Source organism: Solanum dulcamara, chromosome 11 (genome assembly GCF_947179165.1).
Source record: "Solanum dulcamara chromosome 11, daSolDulc1.2, whole genome shotgun sequence".
NCBI classification, from domain to species: Eukaryota; Viridiplantae; Streptophyta; class Magnoliopsida; order Solanales; family Solanaceae; genus Solanum; species Solanum dulcamara.
This window is the reverse complement of record NC_077247.1, coordinates 39611620-39633337: the sequence shown is the minus strand read 5'-3', so window position 1 is coordinate 39633337 and position 21718 is coordinate 39611620. Positions and strand designations below refer to the sequence as shown.

General features: G+C 32.4%; 2 protein-coding genes and 1 non-coding gene across 3 annotated transcripts; all 3 read right to left on the bottom strand.

The window, feature by feature from the left end:
- Positions 1 to 4213: 4213 nt before the first annotated feature.
- On the bottom strand, positions 4214 to 5281 carry LOC129874815 (small polypeptide DEVIL 4). The gene has a single exon (XM_055950179.1). It carries the CDS (start codon positions 4866 to 4868, stop codon positions 4716 to 4718), a length of 153 nt encoding a protein of 50 aa, XP_055806154.1. The 5' UTR covers positions 4869 to 5281; the 3' UTR covers positions 4214 to 4715.
- A 3545-nt stretch (positions 5282 to 8826) lies between these two features.
- On the bottom strand, positions 8827 to 8898 carry TRNAD-GUC (transfer RNA aspartic acid (anticodon GUC)). Its single transcript has one exon. It is a non-coding gene; the product is annotated as a tRNA-Asp (tRNA).
- Positions 8899 to 12605: 3707 nt separating this feature from the next.
- LOC129874813 (pentatricopeptide repeat-containing protein At2g33680) lies at positions 12606 to 15369 on the bottom strand. Its single transcript, XM_055950178.1, has one exon. The coding sequence runs from the start codon at positions 15280 to 15282 to the stop codon at positions 13135 to 13137; it is 2148 nt and encodes a 715-aa protein (XP_055806153.1). The 5' UTR covers positions 15283 to 15369; the 3' UTR covers positions 12606 to 13134.
- Positions 15370 to 21718: the final 6349 nt, after the last annotated feature.

Sequence of the window (21718 nt, the reverse complement as noted above, 5' to 3'; positions counted from 1 at the left end):
AAAATGAAATAATTATTTTTATGAAAAGAGCGTTGAAAGGAATATGACTATATGATTGAAGTGTTTACTCTTTCTGGACGGCTTAATTGTGTAGGTACATTTGGAAGTGAGAAATTTTTATTTTTAGTAAATTAATGACGAGTTTAATGATGAATGTAATTAGTAAATCCATAATTATCAGGAAATTGAAGTGGAGATTGAAATTTGATTCATTATCAAGTGATTTTTTAAGACTACTCATAATTCTACTTTTTCCTATTATATTTAAGCTAAAACAGATTATTTTTTTAAAGAATAACACTTTTGATCCTGAACAGAATTTTCATTTTAACATTATAGAATTATTATTTATTTATTTGGATATTAATATTTTGGTGTCGAAAGTTTATACTATTTTTTTCTCTATCCTATACAATATGGTTGAGTTTTGATCAATTTTTGTCCTAAGTCATTTTTAACCCCTCCAAATTAATTTGACCCAATCTGTCCGTTCGATACCTCCGGTAAAAATCATTGCTGACTTTTACTACTAAAGAGATGTGAGCAAAACAACAAGTGAAAGAATTTTAGTTACTGTTATACTTAGGTTATACAATAATAATAGCAAGTTTGTATTTAATAATAGCAAGTTTGTTTTCTCTCCTTTTTTTTCGAAATGTAGCTCTTAGGACCAAGACATATAAGAACACTTTGATTTAGACCAATCTCTGATAGAATGGAGGACAAGTTACACGTGCAAAAGGCCACTTTAGATTCCATGACCACAGACACGTACAGTATGATCCACTCTATACAAAAAGATTGTTCATACTTCTACTACAGTATGTACCAATCTAAGTTAGCAGACATAATTTAGATGCACAAGCACTTTTATATATACATCTTTCCTATGCTATCCAACGATATTACATGATCTGTCTTATTTTATATGACATTTTTCTTTAATTTCAAACATTATATTAAGCTTTTAATGACATAGTTTTACAGTAAAAAAAATGTCATAGCATATCTAGGACTACTACTACGGAATTGTTTTTAGATCTAGGACTACTAAAGTTCCAAGATACTTTTGGTATGCACCAAATCATCACAATAATATAAAATGAAATTGATGGAACAAGCAAATTTGATTTACTCACCTCTAGCTAGAGCTTTAATTGGGACCTATATATTCGTTGGGACAAAAGAATATGTTAATTAGGATCGAGACTCTGGTAGTGCAGAATTTAATCAAATAATGTTATAATGACAATAACAAAGACAAAAAAAGGTTGAGAATACTGAAAGTAAAGCAAATAAAGAAAGCACAAATTTTACGTGGTTTGGTCAATATAACCTAGTTTACAGGCGGAGAGGAGGATTTCACTATATCAACAAGAGTACAAAATTAGAGTAAATACTCTAATTAATCCCAAATACCCCAAGAGAATAACTTCCCAAGATCACTCCAAAGAAATGGTTCACACAAGGGTTCCCCAACACTCACTCACAAAATAATTCTTAATGGAAATACAAGGAAAGAAATCAATGAAGTGTTTTCATATGCTTCAATGTGTGTTTCAACTAATGACCAACTTCCCTATTTATAGAGATAACAATGGGCTTGTTGATGTCATGAGTAATGTTATTAGAAGATATAAAAATTCAACATTTTAATGTGAATACATCAAATATTGTGACTGCCAAATTTTTGACATTTATAACTGTTAAATGTAAACCTTATGACTGCCAAATTTTTGACAAAAAGAAAGAAAACTTAAGCCATAACAAGGCTACATTATAGAATAAGTAATTAACTGCTTACTTATTAGTTGTGGCAAAACGTAATTTATAGTATACAACAATTTAATAAGGATATATAGGGAGATTAATATACATTCAATATCAGTTTAACATGAGTGCGAAAGATGCTATTTCCCCGAGTCAACCAAAAAAATACTGGATCGATTTATTTTTTTTGTTGTGTTAGTCGATGATTATTTCATTAATTATAAAAGAGAATGACAGGTCTCTCTCTACCTTGATATATAGAGACTGCTACAATAATAACAATAACAAAATATCTAGTTTGAAGAGGGTGTTACGTTGCATACGTAATTTCATCTCTATTTTATAAAGGTAGACAAACTTTTTTCTAGTAGGACTTCAGCTCAAGTAAAACATATAAAGAATCAAGTATATATGTAAAGCAAATATGATAGTAAAAAAACCATGCTGAAACAATATCGGAAGAAAATATGTAGCAATCAACAAATAATATGGTAACTACAACAAAAGAAACAACGAGTAATACTAAAATCAAAGAACAAAATAGTAGCAAGAGTGATACTAACACTAAAATGGGTAATACACTAACTGCAGCAAATAAGGGAACTAGACAACACACTTGACTATCTATTAACCTTCTACCCAAATCTTTGACCTCCATATCTTCCTATTAGAGGTCATGTCATCGGTAAACTACATGTGTGCTATGTTCTATTTAACTCTCTCCCAAAAACTTATTTGGTCTACCTCTACCTCTTCTTGCCTATAATTTTTGTAGTCAAACTCTCACACCTCCTCAATAAGATAGATCTTTTGTTCACATGTCTGAATCATCTCAATGTCGCCTCCCCCATATCTTCCCCACCACGGAGCTAGGCCACTCCCACCTTAATGAGACCACTAATCACTGACTGTTTTCTAAGAAGGATAAAGTTAATTAGCACTCAACTTACGTTGGTGTTATAGTTAACATAATTGGGAAACCAAGAAACTAACTAAATGGATTAATTAGATAAGAAATATAGGAGCTAGCCTAAGGCAATCTCAGTAATATTTTTTGTTAAAATAAGATCGAATGGGGCGAATTATTTTATTTAGACAAGCATGAAGGTGTTTTTCCATAATAATTATAGGCTTATAAATTTCATAATAAATTTCTTCTGAAATTGAATGGTAGAAATATAATGCAAATATGGAGTCCAATAAGAAAGACAAAAATATATAGTAGCTAGCTAGGATATTCTGGTGTCATTTCACTGGGAACAAACGCACATGTATCCTCCAATAATTCTTATCCTTTTTTCACAGAGAAGTCCAACCATGCCGTGTGGGATATAGTTTAATTTGTAGCTACCAAAAATATATCCGTGATGATTCACAAATATTCAATATTGCAACTTAACCCCCTCTTTTCTTTTAATACTTTTTTTTAATTCTTAACCCGTGCATTATCAAGCTAGTGTTTGACTCTAAATTTTCAAATATTCTTGGCAAATTATTTTTTGATGAAGTTTTATCATGTGTTTGGCCATAAATTTTCTCAACAATATTTGTCTTTTTCAAAAATATTATTTTGCACCAATAAGTTCTAAAAATTATTAAAAATACCCATAAGTTTGTATTATCATTTTATAATAAACATGTTCCGTTAAAAAAAAAACTTTATAACATAATTGATAACAATCAACAACAACAAATTAACAATATGTGCAAGAACTATGCATTAATTGCAGTAAAAACAAATTGTTTTTTTTTCTCAATCTTGTCACTCAAATTATTCTTTTTCGGAGGAGGTAGATAGAGATGTTATTTAATGGTGTTGGTTGGCCACGTAAATGGAGTAAGTTGGTAGATAAATATTAGTTGGAATTAATAAATAATGAGTATTTTTATAAAATATAAAAATTTGAGATAATTTTTAAAACTTCCCAAATATTAGAACTTGACCCAAGTTCTAAATTTTTCTAAAACTTGGGAACATGAAATATTTGTCAAATATATTTTTCAAATAATGACAAATTATATGGCCAAATATTAGTTCCCAAGTTTTTTTCAAATTGTTTTTTCAAAAAATATTTGGGGCCAAACCGCTAGAGTTCCAAACCAATATATGGAGGACCCAAAATTTTGGACTCATGGATTCTTAATTACTACTTTTATCCTAAAGTTGTTAATTGCGTGTTTAATTAAGCACTAGTTATCAGTTGAACTCATTCTTTCTCACTTGAATTATTCTAACATAATAAATATAATTCTAATTCTGAGCTTATGTTGACTCTTACATTCAGAATTTGTCTCTCCCAGACATATCAAAAACGCCTTTCCATTCGAAAGAAGCTAAAAAGGGAAAGCAAAAGGCAATAACTACTTGCCCATTTAGCAAAACTGAATGAACATTCATGAATTTTGTTCTTGTAGCATCAATTCACGCTCCGATCAAAAACAACCTTTAGCAGTAATAAATATGCACATTAACAAAGAATGTTAAAATTTTTATTAGCGTTAGTTAATTGTCATTTGATCTAATGTCTTTAAGAATATTTACAAATAGTGCTAATAATTGCCTCTATTGAGGGGTAGATTTGAGAAGAAACTAGAGTATTATAGTACGTAAATGATTAAGCTGAGCTTGAATATATTGTAAACCGTAATCAACGTAGCTCCTCATGGGAATATTGGTACTAATTCTAACTTTTCAGGTAACTAAATATTTCTCTTTTGTATTTACAATTGGAAACTAAAAGGTAAACAGCCGCGAACAATGACCCTTTTCGAGCTTGAAGATTTATATAACTTGGACTTTCTCTTCTCGTCTCTATTAAACTCAAGATTCAATTTCGAAACTCTTTGTCATTCTGTTTAATATCGATTCGAATTCGACGTCTCTGGGCCTTCCCCCTTTGCTAGATTTTTCATCATGGTGATTCAATATATTTCAATTTGGATCATCAATCATGCCAACATAGAAGCATGACTACACATCTTCTCATTATGTAAAGCCTCCCTCTTTGCTCCTTAAGAAACTTTCCAAGTCTTCCACTTGACATTTTCTTCTTTGACCTCTCATCATGACTTGCACCACCAGTATTGTTCATCTTCATTTTTATTGCCAATTTCTTTGAATTCAAGGTATATAGGGAAAAAGTTCTTTTTGTGTGTGTGTGAGAGAGACTGAGCAAAGTAGTAGAAGAATGAAGTTGGATTTGAAGAGGGAAAAGGAGAAGGCATTTTCTTATATAGAGGAGGAGTAATGTATGTGGTCCAAAGCATGCAATATTTAACAAAAAGAAAGGACATTACCAAGAAACAGCCCCACCCCCACAAGCCCCAATACACTTGGAATCTAAGCTCTGCCCATCTCTAGTCTCTACCTTCTCAATCACCTGCCACGTCAAATTATTCTATCTAGCAAAAACTAATTCAAAAGAAAAAGATTGTTCGAGTCTTATAAGGAGTTAAGAAATCTTGTATCGGTCCTATGTGTGATTCCATCTCATTCATCGACAATTTTTTCTTTTATGATTTGTACCTTGTCAACGGTGAGTCTTTAGATGCTCGTGCTCTCTTCATCAACATTATATGTTGTGGGCATCATCCACGGGGATAAGTGATGACTTGGGTCGGCCATGTAAGCTAAAATGCTTGCAATATAGAGATACTTTCTATATGATAATTTATGTGATGTAATTAGACTTGACATGTAATTTAATAAATAAAAATATTTGAAATTTATAATCTAAAATAAGTCATAGATATTTGTATCAATTAAATTATTTCATTAAGAGCAAAATAAGTATTTTAAGGTTAAATTGTTACCAAATATAAAAATGTGTTATTCTTTTAGGGACTGACTAAAAAAAATGAATCATATAAATTGAGACAGATGGAGTACTACTTTTTTTGGAAAAGCTTTGAGTTATAATTTAATAATTACTGTAATTTAATTTCTTTCTCCAGAAGTTTAGTAGGATATTTCCCCGAAGCTTCAATTTGTTTTGCTCGTTTTCAATGCACAAATGTACGCTAACTAGTATTATTGTACAGAATCTTAGGCTTAAATTCCTAAAATGCTATAGATATTAACCTGTCAATTTCCCTTCTATTGTGGCTTTATTTTCCCCTCCATCTATTATTAGTTAGCTGACAACATGTCACGAGTCAAAAAGTAGTTAGATTAGGCAACTTATTAAGCTGTATTATATGGTCAATCATTAATTAAGAATCCAATATTAAGATAAACTGGGTTCAAATCTAAAGGGGAATTAAACTGAGATTACGAGACAAACAATAGACAGGACAGTCCGCAAATTACTATTAAATTAACATGATAACCTTCATTCCAACCAAGTTTAAGTTAATTTAACAACATGTTTAGCGAGAACAGGACAATGGTTTTACGTACCTTTTAATATATTCTGTCTTTCGCTCTTCTCAGTAACTTTTCCTTGACAGCCTTCATTACCTTAATTTAAGTTATATTCATCGATTATATCAAAAAAATATTTTTACATTATGAGTATATATGATTAACCTAGGTTTGAGTGGTGGGTGGGTGGTAAGTGGTTAGAGGGGACCTTTTTCAGAAATGAAAGTCACACTTTCAATAGTTTAGATATGAAACTCAAAAAAAAAAGATAGTTTAGAAGTGAGTGGGTGATAAGTGATAATTAGAGGGGTCTTTTTGGGGGGGAGTGAAGAAACTAATGTTTGGTGTGGTCAATTTCATAGTAATGATTTAAGTACGGAGCATAACACATGACATAAGATGGCTGAAGAAAAAGAACCTAGAGAAAGAGGAGACAATGAAGATTAAATAACACTCATGTGTTTGATGATTTTCAAGGTGTTCCAAGCTGTTACATATATAATATTCTAGAAAAAGACATAGTTGTACTGTACAAAGGAGGACATGTTGGCACGTGATGTTCTCGTGACAGACATGGTACCCATCTTCTATTATTCAGACATATTTGTTTCTTATATTATGTCCCATGAAACTTCCTCCTTAGTCCTTCAAATGTTATACACTCAATAGCCAATGTGTGTCATGTTACATATCTTCCTAGGAGTAATCAAAATGGGATTATGAAGCAACAACAACAAAATCTTTGTATTAATTGGTATCAATCCCAGACAGCTTGGAAATGTACAATCCAGTGAATTATGATTACTAATGGTGCCATTAGGACTTGAGTAATTCTTTGCAATTACACTATCCAAGTTCACTTAATCATATAACTATGAGTATCAATTTGGGATTTGCTATGTCTTCAATCTCCATTTGAGAAAATCAAATCAAACATCATTATTAACCAGGAGTAAGGATCAAGTCTAACAAGAGAGTAGAAATCAGAAAAACAAATAAAAATCAAACGCGTGACACAATAATTTAAAGTGTGAACTTTTAGTTAGCGGCGTACACATTTAAAAACTGAACAAATTTTCTTAAGATATTACATTAGAGGATACGTAAGTGTGATTGAGTTGGTACAACATTTGGTAACCCAAAAGGGGGGTCAGGGACCGATTCTCCCAACCAACACCTTCTCAGTCAACCTCATCACACATGATTTGCCTAATGTGATTTACATCTCTGATGTGGTTTGTAATGTGTTATTCCCTCCATTTCAATTTATGTGGCATAATTAAAATTTTGATCAGAGTCAACCAAAGTTCGCTCGCTTAACCAATGGACTAATAAGCACTAGTTATCAAGTACTCGTAATTTCATTTTTATAATATCTGTATTTATTTATTTATTGGTTGGAAACAAGTTATCTCCGGATTAATTATTCTGTAATAAGTTATTTTAGCATGTATATGGGATAACTTATCCCATCACTAAGGTATAAGTGGTGGATAAATAATCTCATAACTGCATAATACCTTCAACCAAATGCAAGATAAAATAGTCATATATTTTATCACTGAAATTATTATACATTATACATCGCACCAAATGACACCATGAGATAATACTGAAAGTGGGCTTCTGAAGAAAATTTTGGGTCTTCGTCTCTATTAATTTGTTGTATTTTGAGTGGTCCACAAACATTCACGGCTAGTTTGTATTTATATTTTAAAGGACCAACAGTAAGTAGCTGCCAACGCAAATTTGGGTAGAATTCTGACACTAATTGGCGGCCTTTGACTACAAATTATACACAACAAGAACATGTATGTAAACATAAAGAACAAAATAGATTAATAGTTAGAAATAGAGTTCCAACAAAGTTAATTTCTTATTTATTGAAGCAAATAGTCGTTGCATTTAAGGAAAAATATTTTCTTATACAAATTTGAAACAATTACATCATGTATATAACTAATTAACAATCGAAAAATATATAACTTAGAAGATTTCTATTCCACAATTCTAGCGTTTATGGGGTCAAAGTTATCAAGTTGGAAGAAAATGAGGATAAAAAAGAAATAGTTTACGTGTGCATTGAATAAACTGTTGTTTTTGTAGTACATTTGGACCGGGCTACTGAAAGTGGGCTTCTGAAGAAAAGTTGGGGCTTAGCTCTAGGTGGTCCATAAAGATTCACGGCTATATTTATTTGTATTTTAAGCACACTACAGGAACTAAATGCCAATTGGCAAAGGCAAAATTAAGGTTAGATTTCTGACAGTTGACAAGAAACACGGCTTTGACTAAAATAAGGGAGTAATAGACAAGAAACAGGAAAAATAGAACAACAAACACAAGATAAGAAGTTCTAGTGGAGGTCCCCTGAACTCCCATGATTCGTCATTGTAAATGTCAGATATTCGAGATAATAGCACGTTTTTGCATTCAAATGGGGTCTCAAAGTATATAGTATGGGAGAAATAGAGAGTTGTTTTCGATAAACTCAAAAAAATAATTCAAATAAAATAAGTAATGGAAGTGAAAACATATTGAATTTAACTATATTTTGTAAATTAGATAACTCAAGGCATTACTGCAATTTCTTTCCTTTTCTTAATGTATAATCCAAGCCCAACTCAAAGAACCCAATCTTAAATAAACAGAGAAAACAGGATTATCATAAAAAGCATAATAAATGTATAAAACGCCGTTGCCGGGGATCGAACCCGGGTCACCCGCGTGACAGGCGGGAATACTTACCACTATACTACAACGACTTCTTGTTTTGTTAGACTCAAATTATTGTAATACCAATGTACAAAATGTTTTGACTCCTCGGCAGCAAATTCTGATTCGAAGTTGGATTGAACAGTAGTTAGATAAAGCTTTTCGATTTTAAAAATAATCTCTTTATTTTTATGAGGTAGAAGTATGTTGCGTATATAAAACCCTTTCCGACTCGACTTATAATATAACATTGAGTATGTTATTATTGTCAAATTCTTATTACATAAAGTTGAGTGATCATCTAAAAAATTAACTCTAAATTTAAAATTTAAGTGTCTTTTTTTATGTATGTTGTGAAATGATATCAGTTATTAGCTTCCGTTGTTTGTGGCCCGAGAAAAATGACAGAACCTTTCAACAAGGATATAATAAAAGTAGGAAGTGCTATCCTCCTTTTCATTGATATATGTGGGCTATTTAAAAGTCAATCATTACGTCTAAAATATTGACATAGTCAAACAAATGCATCACGAGGCATGCACTAATTTTATGTATTTTTTATCAGTACTAGACAATAATTCTAATATGTATTTTTTACAGGTAAAGAGAATGTTAAATCTTTATCTCTTGGAACATATTTGACTCTAATGACCTGTTTGATAATGTGATATGAAATCATTCATGATAAAAGTATAATACACTATCACAAATCTATTATAAAAAAATGTAACATTTATTGATCGAACGATAATTTAATAAAAAATAAAAATAAAATACATAAATAGATTCTTAAAATTGTCCACATATTTTATTTAGACACTTTAATTTAAACTTGTTCCAATCGAACACCTATATTGGTCAAAAAGTATACCTATCGAACATTTTTTGTCAATCAAACTAAAATGAGAGAGTGTGTCATACTTTCATCCTCGAACATATTAGATTTATTAATATTTTTTCTTCTTCTTGTATTGTGAGTTCTTTAGAGTTTGAATACAACAATTATTTCAAAGAAAAATTTCAGATTCGTATTAGTTTTGTCGGAAAAAATGAAGTTTTGCCGGAAATAATGAATTTGTGAGGAGACATTCGATCACTGATTGCTTGTTATTTTAACTTTTTCGTATCTTTATGTCATGATTTGTGCTTAATATTTCATGTCAATGGGAGGGCATCCCCCACTTCATCTTCTTCCCAATTTTTTTTATTTTTTTTTTTGTATTTCTTTTATTTTCAGATTTAGATTTAATTAATGTTTGGATTTGATTTGACAAAAGAGATGAAGAAGGGAGAGATGTATGGTGGCAGCGGCGATACCATTTTTCCGACGAAAAATCTAAGGTGGCAGATTTGAATGTTGTCGTTGGTTGTTTGAAAGGCTAAGAAAGAAGAAAAATCTTCACGATGGTAGACTTGTGGATGGTGACGACAGATTTGGTGAAAAAAACAAGATGGTGTGGAGAAGGAAAACGGCTGAAAATCAAGAAGGATGGTGATGACGTCAATGATTGCGATGGTTAAATGGTGGTGTGAGCACCGATTGAAACAAAGAATAGAAGAAGAGGTAAATCTATTTTTGGCTAAATTATGTCCTTACACACACTTTGTCATGTTAGCAGAAAGGGCTTAATAGGTACAAATTACTGTTGTATAAGTGTTTGTTCAAGTCTTATTTGAAATGTTCAAGTAAAATTCATGGATAACTATAGGAGTCTATTTATGTATTCTGTCAAAAATAAAATTGAACATAGATGTAGTGTGCTACATTTAAATATAATTGAAAATGATCAATATCATTAGTAATTATATCATTATGTTCATATTTTTTGAATATTTCACCACTCCTTTGGTATCTCGCAAAAAGTTATGTAGATATAAAATGATGGATTATGTTATATATAAACTTATGAGTCAATTTTTGTATTTAAAAATTGTGAAATCATGATATGAAATTTTAAAATCAAGTTTTTTGGAGAATTTGAAATGAATTCGAAACCTAATTTGTAAAATAAAAAATTCTCATTTTTTTTCCATCGCCTTAACCTAACTCTGTAATTTGTTGTGTGTTATTGTCATCTAATCTCTTTTGTAGATATCACCTTCACAAAGTATACAAACATTTGTATTATACAACGATCCTTCCCATTCAAGATCTTTTAATTTTTTCATGCATTCTCCAATGTCAGGCTCACTGTTTTAAAAAAAAAAAATTATAAACAATAATGTTGCACTCATCTTTTGGTTATTTTTCAATTTAGATGATTTTCTTTTCTCTTTCAAATTCTTCGTTTCATTGAAACTAAAGTCTGGGAGAATTAGTAGGAGCAGCAGGTTTGTCAATAAGAAGATGTCCAACATCATCCAATGCATTTTTATTTATATTAGTAGATACAGATGAAGCGTCAGGACATGAAGTAGTGTAACTTGAAATCAATCATAACTATCTATCGTAGTAGAACCTTCGAAAAGTGTCATACACATTTAAAAAATATAATGGTAAAATCCTCAATATCTTTGCTTTTGCATAATTCCTATATATATAAGAGGTCTTTCAATGTACACTTCAAACTGTTTCTCTTTTCAACAATGAAAAAATTGCTAGATAATGAACTAACATTTAGTACTCATCTCACTCACTATTAGACATTCAAAAGGTATTGATTACTAGACCATAATATTGTCAGTCTTTTTAGTTTTTAATGATCAAACTTAATATTTTTCTTAATGATTCTTCATCTTCTTTTGAGTAACTATAAATTCATGGGAAGTCTCCATAGTAACTTTAACCTTGATCCATGAATTTGTCTTCAGACTACTTTCAAATTTTTCGTTCAATGATATTCTTGAATACAATAATTTTATTTTTTTAGTATATTCATTCTTCAAGTCATTTTTTAGGGCTATTTGAAATAAACCTTTACCTCACAAAGATAAGGTAAGATCTACTTATTCCTCATTCTCTTCACACTTCATTTGTGGAATCACTTTAGATATATCATTTTTATTGGTGTACTTATGTAATTTTTATTTTAATTCATTTGTTATGATCATTAGAATTTTATATTTCAACTATGAAACAAGCTAGCGAAAATTTAAAAGTGATTTAGATGACGGATGTAGTAAAAATATTTTTAAGAAACTTGTATTAAATAAGTATCATTGAACTGGAGACTTGGAGCAGTTTGAAGGCAAATTCATGAAACAAGTTAAAGTTGCTCTGGAAAATTTTCATGATTTTATAGTTACACCAAAAAAAGATAAATAATCATAATGATTATCTAAAAAAAAATATCAAGCTTGATTGTTTAGGTGTATGACTGATGATACCAATTATTGAAAACATGTATAACGGAAGCATTTCAGAAAACATACAACTTTCATGAATAATAGAAAACATATATGATCACATAGAACATACAAATATGTTAAGAGTAAAATTTGAAAAATACCACTCGAAGCGTGAACAAGTATCTTCCCGCATGTCGGACTCCAATTTTGTCATGAACAAATATCTTTCAGCAGGTCAAACTCAAGTTCTGTGGACTTTTGGAGTACTCCTAAATTAATAGTTGAACTCTTTCAATACTTGGATGGACCAACAAAAACTAATTATTAGTTTTCTAGATTAGAAAGAGTTAGGACTACAAAATGAGTATTGAATGTAGGGTTTCAAATAAATCGCTGAAGGTTTCATGGTAATTACCACCTAATTCAACATTAGCTGTTTATAAAGTTTATTGCACTTAAGTGAATTAAAAAATTCATGCAACAAAATTTTAGATGTTCTTTAGAAGCAAACAATAATACCAAGAATTTTGTGAATATCCTCATTTCTAATCTTATCACTCCTAGTATGTCCACGCATCCACCTCAACATCCTCACTTCCGCAATATGCATTTTTTAGACATAAGATTTCTTGACTAGCCAACACTCAGTCTCATACAACAAAATCGGTCTAACCACTACTCTATAGAACTTACCTTTGAGTTTTGGTGGGTGCTACCTTTTTATCACACAATACTCCAGAGCCCAGCCTCCACTTTATGTACGCCGCACCGATATGGTGTGTGATATCATAGTCGATGTCCCCACTCTCCCAAATTATAAACCCAAGATACTTGAATCTATCTTTCTTGGTATATTTTTTGGGTATAGTCATCCTATCGCATAAATAAGAGGAAAAAATTGTGACTAACATAACATGTGTTTAATAAAAAACCAAATCTTCAATTTCGTAGAAAATATAATTTCCATAAAAGCATCTGGAATCAGTCAATAACTCCCTCTAACTCAAGCAAGGATCAAAATCTGATTTGTATCCCTCATCTTTCATTAGCTTGCTTAATCTCCATATCTCGTCGCGTATATGTATGATTTGTGGATGCAATTGATCTCCAACAACAAATACATGAAACTGACTCTTTAGCTCAATCCAGCTACATCCAGGCTCTTTGCTTACTCCACGGAGATTCATCAACTTTCTCACGCGTTCAACATCCTCCAATCTTCCCAGAGCTGAATAAATACTAGAGAGTAGCACATAAGCAGATGATTCTTGCGAACTCAATTCCATCAACTTCTCTCCAGCGTATGCACCTAGTTCATAGTTTCTATAGTTCCTGCAAGCACTTAGCAAGATACGCCACAAACACAGACCATGGTCAATATGATTTGCTGCTGACTCGATAAATTCTTTTGCTTCGTAGAGTTTTCCAGCACGACCGAACATATCTACCATACACGCAAAATGTTCTAGCCTTGGCTCTATCCCAAACTCATTAGACATCATCTTGAAAATATTCCACCCTCTCTTTACCAAACCCATGTGACTACAAGCAGAAAGAATGTTTACAAAAGTAACATAATCTGGCCTTGTTCCCTCAATAAGCATTTCCTCAAAAAGTTCAAGAGCTTCAGTGCCGCAGCCATTCTGAGAAAGACCTGACATCATTGAGTTCCATGACACTAAGTCCCTAGCAGGCATCCGCCTAAAGACTAGATTACCGTCATGGAGGCTTCCAGATTTTGCATACATAGTTGACAGAGCACTTCCAATTGGAACTTCAAGACTAAACCCATGCTTGACTATATGAGCATGAATCTGCTTCCCCTGTTCCAAAGCAGCAATGCTAGAACAGGCTTTTAGCACGCTCACCATTGTCAACTCATTGGGTACAACACCCTCCATCAGCATTCGACAATACATTCCCATAGCACTTTCATTATCCCCATTCTTTACATATCCTGCTATCATGGAAGTCCATAGGACTATATCGGGTTCTTTCAAATAATCAAAACCTCTTCTGGCATCACTTATATTACCACATTTAGCATACATGTCCACTAAGGCAGTCAGAATATACATTTGAGGCTCAAATCCCAACTTCAATAGATATCCATGCACCTGTTTTCCTTCTCTAAGTGCATCAAAATCACTACAAGCATTAAGCACCCCAACCAGAGTGTACTCACTGGGATTCATCCCACAGCTATGCATCTCAGAGAACAACTTCAACGCCTTCTCACAATCCCCATTCTGTGAGTAACCAGTAATTAACGCAGACCAGGTTATAGAATTCTTTTCAGAGGAGAGCTCGAACACACAACATGCATCATCCAAATTCCCACACTTTGCATACATAGTAACAGTAGCATTAGCAACAGAAACAGCCCACAAAAATCCATTCTTCAGGGAAAGACAATGAATTTGCTTTCCAACATCAACAAACTCAGACAATGCAATAGCACTAAGAACACTAGTAAAGACAAACTCATTCACTTCCTGCCCTCTCTCCCATAGCATCACCTTAAACACTCCCACAGCCTCCTTAACTAGCCTCTGGGACGCATACCCAGATATCATCGTAGTCCAAGAAACAGAATTTCTCTCAGGCATTTCATCAAACACCTTGCGGGCATCAACAAGATGATGACCAGCCTTACAATACAAGTTCAGCAAAGAACTACCCACAAATACATCGGAAAGATAACTGAGTTTGAACGCAAGACAATGGGCTTGCTTCCCAGTAAAAGAGTCCCCCAAAGACGAAACCGCAGTGAAAATGCCAGCAAAGGTGTGAGGATTTGGGAGGGCGTTTTCCTGTCTCATTTGCTTGAAGAGTTTGAGGACGGAAAGAGAGGAATCTCGACGACCCAATTGAGAATAGCCATTGATGAGGCAATTCCATGAGACAACGTCTTTGTTCTGTATTTCTTGGAAGGCGAGATGGGCGTCCGACAAACGGTGGCACTTGGCGTACAAGTTGACAATGCTGTTGGATAGGTAAATGCAAGAAGATGAAGAACCAGTTTTAATGAGATGGGCGTGAAGAGATTGGCCTTTTGGAAGGTTTCTGCATTGAGTGTAATGGAGTATTTTAGTGAAAAGGGAAGAAGAGGATTCAAGTGCTAGAGATATTGAACCATAACTCATGTCATAGGTGACGTTCAGACACTCGCTTCTCGGCGGCGGCAACTATTTAAAACTAGGCTGTTTTCTATACACCTTGTTTGGATTTGGATGGTTGATATATTCTATTGTATTGTTTGTTTAAATACAATATTTATTTTGATTGATACTTAAATATATTATATCGTACTGTTTTATTTAAATCAATCGTTAGATAATGACGAAAATACTCATTTTATGTAACGATCGATTTGGTGTGATCGAATCGTTACCTTAATATTTTCTTCTTATTTTGTCTTTATTTTTTATTTAATAATTATATTTCATCTTTTACCCACTTTTTCATACAAGTTCTACCCCGTACTTTACTTTTCTTGTAAGTTTATTATTCAAATAATAAATATGTGACATTATGTAACGACAGAGACGATACAATCTATTCAAACAATGTATTTATTAAAATAATATTGTATGATATAATACTACACAACACAATATAATACAATACGATACATTATGAAATAATACGCAATAACCATCAAACCAAAGTGTTAGAGGAAAAGTTACAAATTTTTTATGTATTTGATTTTACATATATTTATGTGATTTAACTAGGAATGTGCAAAATTCGGATCAAACCAATAACCCAAACCGATTTTCTCGTTATTTGGCTAACGGGTCGAAATATTGTGTTATTAGGTCTGGTGTCAGGTTAGTAGTCCGTCTTATTGTCTTATTGGGTCGGGGCTCGATTTTGGGAGATGAAATTTTGGGGTACCCAATATTCCGATAATACCCGTTAAGACTTAACCTAAGATGAAGAAGAGAATTTTTAACTCTTTTTTTTGTTCCATCCTAATCTATTTAATTTATTGAGTGTAGAGACTTATTTTTTGTACATGTTTAGTTGATATTTAACCCATAAGATATTGAAGAAAAATTATTTGCTTTAGATAAATTGTAGCTCGCAAGGATTATCTTATTGTAAATCTTTGAGTTTTTTTCTAAGTACAACGCCCCATTCAGGCCCTATATGACCAAGTAAATAGCTTCAGTGAAATTCGTGTAATGAAGGCATTATTTGTTTAAGAAGGCTATTTGAAAGACAGAATCAGACATATGTAGATATCCACAACTTTTTGACAACTTAGGTACATTTTTATACTCGTTCAAAAATGAATGCTTTTTAAAGTGGGGGAAGAATGAAAATGTAGCAATTCGTCGTTTTAAATGTTTGGACCTTTTTTCCCCCTAAAATGGCACTTTCTATAGGCTTAAAATATGAATTATGATTTTATAGGGATAGGTGACACAGACCCCGAAGCAATTAAATGCGTGTAAAAGAAGAAAAGCAAAAACTAGAGACTATGAGAAAAATAAAATTAGAGTAGATCAAAGTCAATATTTAGAATAAACAAATTTGAAATCGAGGTATGAAAGTTCCTATAGGTCCGAATGGTACTATAACACTCTTAGATGGACAGTATGGACGAGTCCCGAAGGGCTCAAGAGTGATTTTTTTTTTTATTATTATTAAAAAAAGAAATCAACCAAAATACACCCAAAAGTTGGCCTAACAAAGACTAAAGAGTGATTCAAAAACTTAAGTTACATATCATTTAGAAGGTTAAAAATCAACCATGATCAAATATGTGTCTAGACGACCTCAAATCGATGATTTGAGAGTTTCGATAGGTTTGTAGGGTATTTTGGGAGCGATTTGCAGATTTAACATATGTCCCAAGAATTTCAGATGAGTTTCAGACACTTAAAGTAATAATCAACTTTTTGTTGGTATATGGTGTCGGACATTACCCTTCACGATCGCAAGCTGGGGTGTCACGATCATGAAAAAGTGATGGAGGGGATAGGTTTTGCGATTCTTGATCGAGTAGGTCAAGTGACCAGAGGTGCCGCAATCATGAGGTCGGTTATTTTAAGACCCCAAAAATTTAAAAAGTCCTAAAACGAGGAACAAAGAATGAAAATGTAGAAAACTGGCACCAAGTTTCGACCACTGAAGGTCATCACGGACCGTGGTACTCACCATGCCTCGTAGTGAGCCACCGTGGTGATGATTCAGAGACTCAGACTTGTAGGGAAGGGACCCCGACAAGGGACCACGAACCGTGGTGAGCACCACGGGCCGTGAAGCCCTCTGTGGTGACCCCTCCCCTAAGGTCCCAGGAAACTTTCCAAGGCAAGGGACACGGACGACCACCATGAACCGTGGTACCCTTCACGGGCCGTGGTGTGTTTTCGTGGTGGTTACTCTATAGGCATCCTTCAATACCTTCACCACGGCCACGTTTCACGAGCCGTAATGCCCTTCACGGACTATGAAAGGTCTCTGTGAAGAAAGTTTAGAGACCCTCCCTACAAATTCCCAAAAACTTTTCCCAAGTCAATCATCACGGGACCCCACCATGGGCTGTGGTGAGCACCACGGACCATGAATGGTCCTTGTGAAGCCAGTCCGGCCAGGTTTTTAAAAGGGATATTTTGGTCGTTTTCTGCGTTTTAACAAAAATGAGTCATTTTGGAGGAAAAATTCACCTATCTAGAAGACCCTAAGTCTTTCTACACTCATTCACTCTCACTCACATTCTAAGAACTCAAACCCTAACCTCCCCAGTGCTCTCAAGGTCTTCCTTCATCTTCAAGAAAGGTTCTAGGGTTTCACTCTAAGAAGATCAAGCCTTCATTTCTTTTCAAGTTTTGGCATTAAGGATTTGTTTCTCTAAGGTATGTGGGTCTCATTCGTGGGTTCTTCCATCCATGGAGCCCAAGTGATTTCTTAATTCAATATTTCAATTTTACATGATGAAATCTTATGGGTTTCTATATTATGTTTCCAAATGCATGATTTACTATTTATTTAAAGTTTATTTATCTATCTTAGTCTATAATGACTCTTAATTGCATGAAGTTTGATGATTTTATTAAAGGTCCTTATATGAAGGTATGAAAAGGGTTTCAAGGTAGTTTTGGTGGGTTATTTCAAGATGTTTTAAATTGATGCACTTCCATTTTACCATCATGCATACTAGCATGGTTTTAAATGTATTTGAAGTTTGGATGAAATGGATCCACCTAGTTTCATTATGTTGAAATGAAGTTGAATTGAAGACTTTGACTCCAAAATGAAGGTTTAATGAAAGTAAATGTTTATGATTAAAGGGAGTCTTATGAAATGAAAGAATGATTGAATGATGATGAAAGGGTTTCTTAGCCAAAGAATAGATTCTATGTGATAAAGACAATTCTCACATATTTGAATCAAATGAAAGGCTTTAACAAGCTATTCCGCCGAATGATGATTTGATGTCTAAAGTTATATGAATGCTTATTTTATTATGATATTTAAATGTTATTTTGTGGGATTTGACATAGCACCGAATGTAGCATGTAGATGGGGACTCAACTTAAGGGATCCTTAAGTAAAGTCTCATGTTGCATTAATTATGCGTCAACATAGGAGCCCTCGTAGGCTATTTAGGCTAGTGGATCCACAAATAGCCCTTAAAGTTAAAGTTAAAGAAATAATTAAAGTTGACGGAGTTCTACCCGGCATGTAGTCTCCTCGGACCAACGTAGGGGGTTATGTTGGATTTCATGTAATAGCTCGTATGGTCTTAAATGTCGGTTAAGGTTATTTTTTCACAAAATGAATATTTCAAATGCTATGTATATGACTGATTACTCATGCATTGCATTATGTTTCATATTATATAAATGTTCTATTGTTTCTTAATGTTCATGCATGCCTACATACTTAGTACATTCAAAATACTAACGCATATTTTTTTGTCCGGCGTTGCTCCACATTCTCCTCCCCGTGGCTAGTTGATTTCGTTGAAGGCTACCTAGTTGGTAAGTTCCCATGTTTCAGGAACAACATCCCCTTTCCTTTTCTTGCTTATGACATGTATAGATTTATGATCATCTTTTGGTACTTTGACATTATATTTGAGGGTGAGCTAGGGACATGTCGTAGCCCCCGTCAAGTCTAACGAAAGTAGAGGTATTGTTGGACGAATAGACAATGTGTGATGTTTAAGTTTGTCTTTTGATTTCTATCTCAAATGCTTAATTTTCCGTAGTCCCATTAACCCTTTCTTCCGCTTATTGTTATGGAATGTGATTACCTATGAATAGTTAAATGAATGCTAAGAGGCTTGGGTGAGGTACCTCCGGATGTCTCATTCGTCGTGTCACGTCTAGGCTCTAGGCTTGGATCGTGACAGCTATGTAGTCACCGAAGAAGGGTATCTCGCAGTCCTTATACTCCCTCTGTCCCATATTAGATGGACACTTTGCATTTTACACAGTGATTAAGAAATCATTAATGAATTGATTACCTTTACTATTTTATTTTTTGTTCATATCAATGCAATATACATAGAGTATAGAAATAGTTAGTATTGGAAATTGTTCACATTCAAAAAGTCATATTAATTGTAGGGGTAAAATAGAAAAAATTTAATTAATTCTATCTTGATTTAGTAAGTGATCAAATAATATGGGACAAACATTTTTAATAAAATGTTCATCTAATATGGGACGGGGGAGTAACAGTTTGCAAATCCGGATTCCTCTTTTCAAATATTTTTTTCTATATAATATCCTAAAATAGTAAAATGTCAATTAAAGAAGCAATATACTAATTATAATCACATGATGCATCATTTTTATTTTGAAGATGCATATGACAAATTCTTTTAAATTTAACTTGGAATCTTTAATTGATTTTGTTGAACAATGAAGTTTCTGTACTTTAGCATTCTTTGTAATGTGGAATAGTTTGTTTTGACGGTACAAGTTTATTATTCTAATTATATCAAGGAAGAGTTTTAATATATAGTTGGTCATAGAGGTTTCAAAAACATCTAATTCTTTTTTTAAATAATAACATATAATTCAATATACAAAACACATATTGTGGAAATTACACCTCATGTCTAGTAGCCTACAACTAACATTGATAGATTATCTCTTTTGTTGCTATGCTAAAATTTAAAGCTTAGTAATCTCGAAGAATAAACTAGTATTGAATACTTGAATAAGCTTCGAATTGTACTAACAAAAACTACCCCAAATACCAAGGTTCAAGGCAAATTCAAATTTAACATATAATTTTTAATATATATATATATATATATATATATATATATATATATATATATATATTAGTTTGAATTGTTTTTGATATTTTTATAAAATAAGAAAAATCACCCTAACCATTCAGCACAATTATAAATTTATACTAAAATCTTGGATTTCATTTTAAAAATCTAAAAATCAATTCCGTACAATTCAATTAAATTGGTTCAACCGACTTTTTAAAAATGATTGACCCCCTACTAGTAATTGACCCTCCAATAATATAATGTTCAATAGTGTCCTTTGATTAAAACAATTTGTCCCTGATAAATTTTTAAAGCTTAAATTGCTTCACTGTTATTTATTCATTGTTTCCCACCTTGCAAAACTCATTTCCTCTCATTAAACAAAATTATTTGACTGTAAAATAAATTCGAACGGCAAATGTCTGCAAAAGTCATAAACCCAATTTTGGAATTCTTCAACATATAATAGTCAGCTAAGATATATATTTTTATTGATTAGACAATACTTTAGCATGACTAATTTGGCAGACTAAAATTCTCAAATTTGTGACGTTTGATCATAGGCAATAATTAAAAATTACTTATATCATTATCACATTTCAATATTCAACAACCGGAATAAATTGATGTCAAATAATATGCTGTAATACTGACTCATAATATTATTACTGTCCTTTAATTTTTTTTTAATCAATACCTGTTTCTGGCTTAATTTTGTTTTTAATTGCTTTCTAGTTTTCAGAATTTCTTGTTCATTTCAATTTTGTTGCTATACAGCAAAAAGGGGTGTCGATTTTATAGATGATCACTTAATTACTTTTTATTGCACAAAATTACTAAATTATTTTTGGTAACGAAAAGATAACTAAACTTTATACAAGTATCACAAAAATTGCTAAATCATTTTGATATAACCAAAACTAGCTTGTAATAAGAACCTATTTATAATTTCCTAATCACAATGAAAAACAAATAGAGTACTTCTACCATCCAGCTTAGAAAGAATTTGCTTTTTTTGAATTAAAATACTTTAGGTATAGTTAAAAGATGAAGTAGTTAGTTGTTACACAATTTTAATTAGAGAGAACTTCTTCACTTCAATTTCTTGTGCTAATTAATTTTCAACTTTGTTGGAGGGAATAAAAGAGAAGATAATTAGAATGAGTAATGGGGCCACAAATAGTAAACTAATATTCTGTAGCATCCAAGAGCTATTAATATATAAGAGATAATATGTAGATGATCTCCTTATGTCAATCTATCTAAAAAATGGATTGGACTCTTCGTCATCCCTATCGATCGACCCTTCTCTAATCATCTACATTATTTAA

Excerpts from the sequence above, each read along its gene's own strand:
- LOC129874815 (XM_055950179.1), bottom strand. The coding sequence starts at position 4,868 with ATGAAGATGAACAATACTGGTGGTGCAAGTCATGATGAGAGGTCAAAG.
- LOC129874813 (XM_055950178.1), bottom strand. The coding sequence starts at position 15,282 with ATGAGTTATGGTTCAATATCTCTAGCACTTGAATCCTCTTCTTCCCTT.